This window comes from Micromesistius poutassou, assembly GCF_964030765.1.
Source record: "Micromesistius poutassou genome assembly, chromosome: 16".
Classification (NCBI taxonomy): domain Eukaryota; kingdom Metazoa; phylum Chordata; class Actinopteri; order Gadiformes; family Gadidae; genus Micromesistius; species Micromesistius poutassou.
In genome coordinates, this window is record NC_140286.1 from 15,427,260 (window position 1) to 15,438,949 (window position 11,690).

Sequence of the window (11,690 nt, forward strand, 5' to 3'; positions counted from 1 at the left end):
TATTCTATTATTTAATACATATAAATTAAATACAAATGAAAATCAGAACAACACAATCGATTTCTCTAGTCTAGATATTATCTTTCCCAATACTTATCGTAACGTATCCCCCCTCCCTATCTTGAAATGTGGTATCTCCTGACGAGAAGCCGCCGGAGGTCAGAGCGGGTCATGTTATCGCGGTTTTTTTTATTTTTCGGCTAAGCTAATTAACTAAAATGAAAAGAAAGCAAAGAACTTTAGAATCTTTTTTTATCAAAAAAAAGGCAGGTGAAGGTGATGGCTCCAATGTTGCCCCAGCAGCAGAGGGAGAAGGACCAGGTAGTGAAGGTGGGATTCAAGCTGTTAACGAGGCTGTTAGCCACTCCAGCACCTGCGCCAGGGATGCAGATGCTAACAGGGAGACGGAGACTACATGCATGGAGGCTGAGAACTCGTCCACACCGACTTCTCGAATTGAATCCGAGTCTGAGTCCCCACCAATTTCTCAGATTGAAAGAGCTGGATCAGACGTGGACAGCGATAAGGAAGGTCAAGGCCCGGGTGCAGCAGCAGTAGCAGCCTCTGGGTCAACTGGAGCAGAGAAGAAGGATATTAGTGGATGTAAAACAGACGGACTCAGGCGTCCTCGTTTGACCCACTTCCCAACTAGAAATGGAAGACGCTTTAATGTCAGTGTGTATCAGGAATATGACTGGGTTGAATATTCTGCGCAAGAAGATGCAGTTTATTGCTTTGCATGCCGTCATTTTGGAGGAGCCTCAACTTTAACAGGTGACAGGCATGGACTGCGTGTGTTCATAGACACTGGATACACATGTTGGAAGAACATGAAAAAAAATCTCCGGGATCATCAAGGGAGCAGTAGACACAATTGTGCTGCATTAGCGTGGTCTAACTTTAAGGCTGTGATCAGCGGACATAAGGAATCCATCGCAAGTCGGATTGACGCAAACAGGACAGATGAGGTGCAGGAGAACCGGGCTCACGTCAAATCCTTGTTCAAAATCACGTCATTTCTGGGAAGACAGGCCCTCCCTCTCCGTGGCCACAACGAGAGAGATGAGGATGAAAATAAAGGAAATTTCCTTGAACTTTTGGACGTTATTGCAACAGATGACAGGAACGTGAAAAGCAAACAGGAACGCAGGTATGCGCACTATTCTTCCCCAGAAGCCCAGAATGTGTTTGTGTCCATAGTTACTTGCGCTAGCGGGATGTGAGTGAGGCTGCATTTGAAAAAGTTCAAATTTTCCTAACCACACAGAAAAGCTACATAGCAGACTTGTCACTTTTGTTATGATTATTTGCTGGGCATGTATATTGATTGATACTGTAGTTAAGTCATGTGACTAGTAACCTTGCCATACCTTAGCTTTGGCTGAATTGACGCCACTGGCCTTGACCTGTTTACACAAAACAAAACCATGTATTTTATTAATTGTTTTCAATACTTGCCAAAGTACTAAACAAGTAAAGCAAAGAAACTATTGCATTATCGGTGCCTACCATTTGTACTGCGCAATTCAGTGATTACATTAATGAAATAAAGACAAACCTGGCACAATGCAGGTCTCCTCTTGCAGGCCACACGTTTCGGACGTCGCTCCACCACACACCGTGTCTGATTAAAGAAAATCAAACACACTTTTAGAACATATAAAAGGAGTGTTTTAAGGGAGACAATAGTTTTAAAAGACCTCAATCAAAACGTCACATTTTCAACTTACCTTTGTGTGTTGTGGAACGGCTGGGCAGTCAGGGCTCGAAAGATGAGCTGGAACCACGGCGTCCATCGCAGCCAACATGGCGGTGCTGAAGTGGACAGGATTGAGTGGGATGAAACAATCCTTCAGCACGATGGCACGTCCGTCCTCCTGTGAAATAAACACAGAAACAGAATATTAGTCACAATTGCTATTGAGTAAATCAATGTGCACAGATATACAATCGATATACATATGTTAACAATTAACGTTACAATATATACTACAAACCTGATGCCGAACCACACGTCTCTTTGAGGGCCTGAAGAGCTGATCCGCAGATTGGATCCTCTGCAATGACAAATAACAATTATTTGATTAAAATGAATGCATGGTGAACATTTTTGAATTTCAACCATCAACTATTTTGCAAATATGAGTGGGAAGTACTGTATGCCAATATTACCTTCTTGCCGTTCACCACTTCCATCCAGACATCGCAGGGGGGAGAAGAGGGAGAATCCCTCACAATCACCCTTGGAGGGGTGATTGGACCCGGCGATGCTGGTCGCGCCTGTGCCGGTGCTGGCACAGGCACGGGAACATCCGGCGCCTTTGGTGCTGGCGCCGGCACTGGCACGTCCAGTTGCGTGTAGGCAGCATGCCACAGCAACTCGGCAAAAATGCCCATGCCAGCCTCGTCGCTCAAGTGAACCTGAAAAGGATAGAATAATACACTCACTAACAATAACATCAACTTTCAATAAATAATACTATCAATTCAACTACAAATGAGTGTAAATCATCAACCTTCTTTGCACACAGTATATGCTACTTACACTATCCCTGACCCAGAGATTCAGGTCGCTGAAGGGGAAGTGTTCGAACGTCGAGTAGTACGCCATACCTAAGAAATGATAAATATATATAAATCATTCATATACTTACATATATCAACAAATAAAGTAAGCATGTAACGCAAACATCTGTTTGAAACATACCCATGGACTTGGCCACAGAACGAAACTCCCGGCTCATGTGCTCCTGCAGCTCTGGAGCGACACTCAGGCGTGGAACGAAATCCACGACAAAAACCTTGAAAGACAATGACATTCCATTTAAACACATGTACGCTGTACTGCAACACGTCATTAACGCATTTTAAGAACTGAACAAAATACACACAATCAACTAAATTACTTACATTCTGCCAACGCTGACTTGCACTAATCAAGAGCTTCCCAAACTCTTGACCAGCCAATTCATGAGTAGTGCTGGTGGTCAGGTTGTTACCGGGGGCCAGGATGCAGACTGCATCGGGTGTCCGGGGTAGCGTAGCGTGGACCAGCTCCGTCCTAAGATGAGACGCGCTGGCCCCAGGGGTCGTCATGATCCCAAAGGAAAGCCTTCCCTTGGAAATCCCGACCGTTCCATCGGCAAAGGGGCGCAGATGGGAATCCCCTATGATAAGAACAAACTGAAACATAGAAAAACCTATTTAGAAATCATGTTTTTCAATTTAAAAAAAAAAATAAAAAAATTAAAAAATTTGTTAAAAATTATTAACACATTCTTAAACAATCAATTACCTTCTTATCAGCCGAATGCGCAGGAACGAAGAGCTTGTGTGTCTTGCCTGACACAGACACCGGGTACTGGGTCACACGACGGCGTGTCCCTGTACCACAGCCTATTCACAAAAAGAAGTATATTAGTATTTATAAAACGGATGGCTTAAATCAAGCAATCTGATTGGTTCCCAACTGTTGTATATTGAGCATATACACACAGCTATGACGCCCGTTTGGTTTACAGAGTTCAGTATCACTCCGCGCCTAACTTGAACTGTTGTTTATTTATATATAAAAGCAATAGAATAGTTCACTGAAGCCTAAAAACACCCTCTCCATTGCTGGAGAGGGTGGAAATGTTGTAAAGCAATAGGCACACGGTGAGTGAACTGCTCGATAGTATTGAGTATTTGGTGTAAAATACACATACTGTACCCCTGAAATCTCCAATAAAGACGTTATAATACAGTATCAAAATATGCTCCCAGTATTCTTACAGTGTACATGGAGTGAGTAGTGGTGTAAAATAACATGTTTCTGTAGTGGGAGCATCGCTTGATAGAGGCAGTCAATCAACAGATTACATACGCTACCAAACACATAAGGTATCACTTTTTGATAGGGTAGCATCATTCTATAGACTCTGATACTGTATTATAACGTCTTTATTGGAGAGTTAAGGGGTACAGTATGTATATTTTACACCAATACTACACCGCGGATCAATAGCGTCGTCATGCGCATGCGCAGAACCACTAGGTAGCAAAATCACCAGAGTGAAGGGGGTCGCCGCCCTCCGCTGCGCGGCGGGATGGACAACGCCCCTTAACTGTGGTATAATGACCGTATACCACAGCCTGGCGTGATCTATTGCTTAAATATAGTATATACTATATTAGTAATAATATTACTCATCTAGATTACACAAATATTGACCTCATTTACAATTTCAAAAGCTTCACTGTGCACATAGAACTTGATGACAATGGAAAAAACCCAACTCCCTACTTACGTGCAACAAACTCGGGACGGTCAAACGACAGTTCCACGTCGACGGGACGTAGGGCTGCCTCTCTCCTCTTGGCCGCCTGAGAGAGACGGTACGACTTGCCGCGAGGCATCTAAAGACATATAAACAGAATAAGATTAGAAAAAGCGAATGAAACCTGTAATGAAACATACTTGCATCTTTACTACCACACGTTTAAATGGAATGATAAATGAAGTATGAGAAATAAACTCACCGTCGTTCCAAGGAGGATCAAGCGTCCAAGTAAATCGATAGATAGATCGATGGATAGATAGATAGAGAATAGATAGATAGATAGAATAGATGGATAGAATACTACTAGTAGTACTAATAGTAGTGATAGTATACCTGAAAAGGTATTAAACTATCAAGCACACTCTCTCGATTGAAATATCTCTGTGTAGAAATATTTCGCACAATCGCTCTAAACCTTGCAATAAAACACAGCTCCGAAGCTCTGAGTCTCAAAGAAGGCGACAACTGCCGTTCGGACAATCCTTTTATAGCCTACCTGGCGTCACACACATTTGAATCACAACAGCCAATCGCAGCACAACATCAGCCAATCACGACACAGGGATTCAAATAAGCCAATCACAAAACTGTCAACAAGCTCTTGTTTTCGCGCTGTCCGCCATCTTGTGTATGCTGCTCCGCGACTCGTAGTACTTCCGCTCTGAGGCGGTGGCCGCATTTGTAGTCAGGATGGTTTATATCGTTAATCTTAGTATTGTTTAGCATCTAATTTTGGTTTTTGGTCTGTCTGTTTTATAATGGTGTCTTGTTAGCCCTTGTGGGCTGGGCATGCTGATGCATGACACAATAATAATAAAAAATACTAAACTAAACTAAACTCTAGCGTCAGTGGAACATAATACGTCAATGCCACCGCCATCTTGGGGCGGCCTAACCATCCACCTGAATGAATGAATGTCTGTCCCATCGACGTTCATTCATTCAGGTAGGTGGTTACGCCGCCCCAAGATGGCGGCATTGTTGACACATGCTTAGAAGCCGAATGCGATATCTAGTCAGTATATATACATCTATGATATCTAGTCAGTATATATGCATTTCTAGCGTCTAGGCAGCCAATGGTTGTAACCGAAATGTGGATTCGCCAAGTACCGCGAGATTTGACCACGCACTTCTCGCAGAACACCAGGTAAAGACTCACTATTTTTTCATAACCACACCAGTAAGACACATTTGTGTTTTCCATGATTTGTCTTTTATGTTTGTGTGATAAAGTCACATTTTCTCCTCTGTATTTGATGTTGTTGATAGTATGCATTGGTGGGTGAACTTATTTACGGTTTTATGTTTTACAGAAAATGGCGAAATACAACTCACCTACAAAGTTCCCCACACTGTCCGGGGAAATCGCGGACATAAACAAGGAGCTACAGTTGTCCGCAGTAAGTATTAAAGTTGAAGTAGACAATGAGCTTAAGAAAGAAAAGTATGCTGAGATGGCTGGAGAGGCAGCACAGCGAGACCGGCGTACGCAACTGAGGCCTATTGAAACACGTGCGCGGGGGTTCGTGGCTAGTTCTGCTATTAGCTCGCTGACTGAACTGGGTAGGCCTATTTGTGGACTAAGTCTGAGGCAGGCGGTTAGTAACATGTCCGTGGGAGCAGAACGAGCAAGTGTATGGCTGTGGGTAGGGATAAAACATACTACCTGGGGTGCAAGCTAAGGTAAGCCAGCTGTGCTAACGTGTGCTAATGTGCTAACGTGTTCGGTTGGTCAGGGTTAGGGTTAGAGGTAGGGCTAGGAGTACGATGCAGGGAAGAGTGTTTAGATGCATTAAATGTGGCAATGTGGTGTCAGCATTGAAGGGGGTGAATCCAGGACGCTGGTTTCATTGTTAAGCCTTCAGGAGGTGTCGTGGGCCTAAATATGTGAAAGAAGGTGCCCACTTGATAACCCACACATAGGCCAATGTGTGGCGCTGCGCCACAGATTGAACAACGAGCGCCACAAATTGATTCCGCTTTTCTTATTTATTTTTACTTGAACGTGTTTTTTTTTGTTTGTTTTTTATGTAACTCCGCCAGCCCAATCGCGCCCCCGTAATGCTGTCAGTCCGACATGTTCCCATTCCGACAGTTCTGTGCGCGTATGCAAATTAGCCATGTGCGCCAAACAGAAGAAGGGCCCTATCTTGCCCGGCGCAATTGACTTTCTACACCGACGCATGTGTCGTTGCTAGTTTGCACCCGGCGCAAAGCTGATCTTCCCCCGCAGCAACCAGGCACCACTACACTTGCATGTTAAATATTATGATGTCAAAGATTATTCATACGTGTGAAACTGCATAGAAATAGCGTGTGGATTGTGTTAGTTGGGCTAGTTGTCTCGTGTTTTTCACCTTTGGTTGGTAGCTTAGTAGTCAGCGTGGTTATAAGGTTGGTTTGGACAGGGGCTTCTGAATGTGTGTTTTCCTCGGCTTTTGGCACAAGGGATTATAACATCTGATCCTGTGTATTAATGGGGAAAAAAAAGTTTTATAGGGTTTTATTATTATGAGTGTTTAAACTATATTGTTCATTTGCAGTTGTTCTCAACAGCATAATACAGTTTTATTGATTTATCTGCTTTAATTTGTATTTGGGTAAACATTGGTGTAAAAATATGATTGTAGGTAAAAAGGAAAGAGTTGGGTTATTAAACACTTTATTCAGTGTGGTTGATAAACAGTTCTATTAACTTGTCTAGGCCTATGTATAATTATTAATATTTGCTTTGTTTGTTCATAGTATGCAGTGCTGGATCCTAACGTAGGAAGAGAGGCGGCCTACAATGCCATCCTGGGATCGCATGGCCTCGCCCTAGAAAACATGGTCCGCACAGCACGCCAAAAGCGCTGTGCGGACCAGCAGGTCAAAACATTACAGCACCAGGGCGAGGCCATGCGGTCTCAAATTAAATTATTATTGGAAAAGGTGCAGATGCTGGAGATTGAAATCCAACTCCTGAAGGATGGTACGTTTGTTATGTTTTAATGTGTCTATGAATTTTTTGGAACAAGACATTAGATTGAATAAATCCTTTACTGTCACAATTGAGAATATCTATTTTGTTTGTGTGCAGATCAATTAAAGGAGGCAGAGGCGGAGGCGGAGGCAGAGGCGGAGGAGAACCCCGACATTATTTAAATAAATTTTTATATGGTCTATTTGTGTGTTGTGGTTATTTGGTGGTTATGTGTAGAAAAGAAATATGAATTGTTGAGATTTTCATATCTAACATAATATCAGTATAAAATAAATTTTTATAATTTAGAACTTAATTTTAATCTCCAGAAACATTTCTGTTAATGCTTTAGTTATAAGATTGAGGTTCATCTACAGGGAAAATGTGTTAATGTGGCGCAATAAGTCTGACTCTCATATAACAATATTTCTTTAATTTAATGTAGAGTATACATTTTCCAAATGTTGTCTTTGATTTTGATGTTGGTAGTTGTGAAGGTGTCTTGCCCATAGATCGCCAGCAGGTGGCAGGTGCACTGAATTAACAGCATGGTTGCTTCTGCTGCTCCGCAACTGGCCAATCCGAGATGGCTGCTGCATTTCTAGCGTCAGTGGAACTACGTCAATGCCACCGCCATCATGGGGCGGGCTAACCACCCACATGAATGAGTGAATGTCGGTCTTCTGCCACATCGACGTTCATTCATTCTGGTGGGTGGTTACCCCGCCCTAAGATGGCGGCATTGTTGACGCATGCTTAGAAGCCAAATGCGATATCTAGGCAGTGTATGTATATATCCCAATGCGACATCTACTCTTTATACGTGTTTTGCAAATCACACTATAAATATGATAGAGAAGCAGAAACAGGGCGAGTAAAATCAGCTATTTTAATATGTTGAAACAATTAACGATTAGGCTATATATAAATATACACATAGCCTACATAATATATATATTCTGGCAACTCCGATAGTCGGCGGGGGGGTTCTCAAATCACACGCACAAACAGGGTTGCAGTGCAACCGTTTTTATTTCATGCAACTCACAAAAAAAGGAGAATCATAAAGCAACACAGGTTATTCCCCAGCGGGCCAAACAACAAGGGAAAGCGTCTCCGAATCGGGTCCGTCCGGGAGGGTGGCGTGGCTCTCGCTCCCGGCTTCCCCCCAGCTCAGCGCTGTGGGAGAAAAGTTCCAGCGTCAGTGCGCTATGTGGATATCGGTGCCTTACCCCGACTGTCTTCCACTCGACTTACTCCTCGTCTCCAACGTGCCCGGTCCTTAAAACCCCTCTGCCGTCTTGCTCCCCCAGGTGATCCCAATGTCCCCGATTGCCCTGGTTTGCTGGATGAGCCCTCCAGCGCGCCGCGGTGAATGGCACGTAGCCTATCTCCCGCGGACTACCTGTCCGCGGGGACGGAGCCGCTCGGGGTGCTGGCGCTGTTCGTCCACGCCAGACAGCGCGGGGTTGCCACAATATATATATATATATAACTTGTGAAACACACACACAAGCAAGTCCGGTTGTCACACTGAGTCCGACAGCTGAAGTGCACTGACTCACGTGTTGCTTGTTGTTGTCGTGCGGTAAACGGGGGGCGTTCAAAGACCGTCGGAAAGTTGAATTAGTAAACAATAGCCATACCGACACTTTCGGGTGGCAGAACGCGAGTGGCTACCACTGACCTGAAGCCATCCAGCCGGCTGTAAACATAGACACATAGTCAAAAAACGAAGAACATAGTGTGACGTCATGGTGAATCGTCGACTCACCTGTTGCTCTGTTGTCGTGCGGTAAACGGGGGACGTTCAAGGACCGTCGGAAAGTTGAATTGTTTTCAAACAGCCTAGTAACGCCACTGATACACAATACATACACACAATACACAGCTGCACAGTGCTCCAACATCTTGTTAGGGACTGAGGCAAAACTGGAATTACATCAATTCGCGAAAATTAAAAAAAATGCGCTTCTTTAAAACTGCGCGCAGTGATGAACGGGACCTCGTACTCCGACATCTTGTTAGGGACTGAGGCAAAACTGGAATTACATCAATTCGCGAAAATTTTAAAAAATGTGCTTCTTTAAAAGTGTGCTTCTTTAAAAGTGTGCTTCTTTAAAAATGTGCTTCTTTAAAAGTGTGCTTCTTTAAAAGTGTGCTTCTTTAAAACTACAATTCTTTAAAGCTGTGCTTCATTAAAACTGCACGCAGTGATGAACGGGACCTCGTACCGGCTTGCGGCCGCGTCACGTGCCGTCGTAACATGTGCACACTTGTCAGCGCACATGTTACAACGGCACGTGACGCGGCCGCAAGCCGGTGCGAGGTCCCGTTCATCACTGCGCGCAGCCAGAGGCTCAAAATCACTCTGCGAAGACCGTAATAGTTATGAATATGAAATTCACAGGACACGTGTAAACTGGTGCCTGTAGCTCACATACCAAAATTCGTATTTGTCATGTTTGTAGCGGCCCCTACAGGAACTTTAAAAAGCAGCCCCTGCGCCACGTTTCACCAATATGTATGAAAATCGGTTGGCAGGTATAACGTGGCAATACCTACAGAAAAGCCCATGCCCCAAAACCCACCGGAAGTCGGCTAATTGCATTTGTATTTTTCACTTTGGGCGGCAAAGTTCACTTTTGCGCCTTGTATTTCAACAAACTCCTCCTAGGGAATATATCGAATCTGCTTCACAATTAGTCAGTACGGTCAAAAAATGGTGCTCAACCAACGCTGTGTTATTTGTGACGGGCCGTTTAGAATTTGGTGGCTTATTTTCGCTTTTTTCACCTTGTATTTGAACAAACTCCTCCTAGGGAATTTATCGGATCTGCTTCACAATTGGTCAGTACAGTCAAAAAATGGTGCTCAACCAACGCTGTGTTATTTGTGACTGTACGTTGAAGGGCGTATCCGTGGCGTGCCGTCAAATTTGCCCGTTTTGAATGGAATTTTTTCACTTTTTCACCTTTCACATTTCAACAAACTCCTCCTAGGAAAATTATCTCATATGCTTCTACAGATTACATAAGTTCACAAAAAATTAAAATTACATAAGTTCGCGAAACATTAAAATTAAAACGGCGCGCAGTGATGAACGGGACCGAGCACCGGCTTGCGGCCGCGTCACGTGCCGTTGTAACATGTGCGCTGACAAGTGTGCACATGTTACGACGGCACGTGACGCGGCCGCAAGCCGGTACGAGGTCCCGTTCATCACTGCGTGCAGTTTTAATGAAGCACAGCTTTAAAGAATTGTAGTTTTAAAGAAGCACACTTTTAAAGAAGCACATTTTTAAAGAAGCACACTTTTAATTATATGTAGTTATTTAAGAGTCCTCGCATCTATATTATTATTAAACAAGACAAAGGTCACTCCTAATGTTTTTTTGTGTGTGTAATAGTTAGTCCCTATTGAGCTACCTAATTACAATGTCAACTTGCTTATCCCTTTACCTGCACTCTTTTAATTATATCCATCAAGCTTACAACAAACAATTTTCAATCATCATTTGCTGCCTGCCTTCTAAAATCTACTACTTAGTGATGCATTAAATCCATTATGTCACTCGTTAATGCTGCGGCTGAACGACGCGAACGCACACTCGCGTCGAGTGTGCGGTCGTGTCGTTCAGCCGTGTCACATGCAACACGTATGGGCGGAGTGGCCGTCGGGACGATCGGGAGTTTTCCCGATCGGCCGGTCGGCCACCGAGGTCAGGTGGACCAGCCCACATTTAATGTGAGCTGCCGCGAGACGTGTGCCGGGCCCATGCGTTATACATCATTATTCTACTTCAGTGCTCGTCCGCGACCCCGCCGTCAACAATTGCGACCGTAACAGTGGTAAAAAAAGTGTGGATTTTTTTTTTTTTTTACAATTACTTCTATTTTTGGCCCCAAAATGAGTTAGCTTGCCTGGACTAGTGTAAAAGTGTAAAAAAAAAAAAAAAAAAAAATTCAGCATAGATCATTTCTATGACGTGTCCAGAACAACATACTAAAAGTCCTAAGAAATCCTAGTTTAGGAAATATGTGTAATTCTCATCAATCCAAGATGTGTGCCAATAAGGCCAGACAAAAATACACTCCAATGGGGCTATTTTTTTCCTTTACTCCTATCAAAATAAAACTTATACACAAAACTTTATACAATGAAAGTATCCATGAACAGTAAAAAATTTTGTATTACAAGTTTCTTTGAAAATTAATTTGAATATGCAAATGAGCTATACACTAATCGAATATAGGCTACCCAAAATATACCCGCATAGGCTTAATTTTTTCCTCTACTATCACAATCAAACCACACAGTGAAAGTATACATGAAAAGGAACTTTTTTGTTTTACAAGTTTCTTAAATCTTTTTTTAAAGAACTGAATAAATGTACATCTAC

The 11,690-nt window shown here is 43.2% G+C and overlaps 1 protein-coding gene across 1 annotated transcript; it reads right to left on the reverse strand.

Moving 5' to 3' along the window:
• Window positions 1-411: 411 nt before the first annotated feature.
• LOC311360693 (uncharacterized protein) lies at window positions 412-3,372 on the reverse strand (the record flags this gene model as incomplete). The annotated part of the gene is made up of 9 exons (XM_084480803.1): window positions 3,296-3,372; window positions 2,911-3,183; window positions 2,708-2,801; window positions 2,546-2,613; window positions 2,173-2,421; window positions 1,998-2,057; window positions 1,731-1,877; window positions 1,559-1,624; window positions 412-573 (listed from the first exon to the last, which is right to left on the reverse strand). Exons 2-9 carry the CDS (start codon window positions 3,094-3,096, stop codon window positions 412-414), a joined length of 1,032 nt encoding a protein of 343 aa, XP_084336929.1. The 5' UTR covers window positions 3,097-3,183; window positions 3,296-3,372.
• Window positions 3,373-11,690: the final 8,318 nt, after the last annotated feature.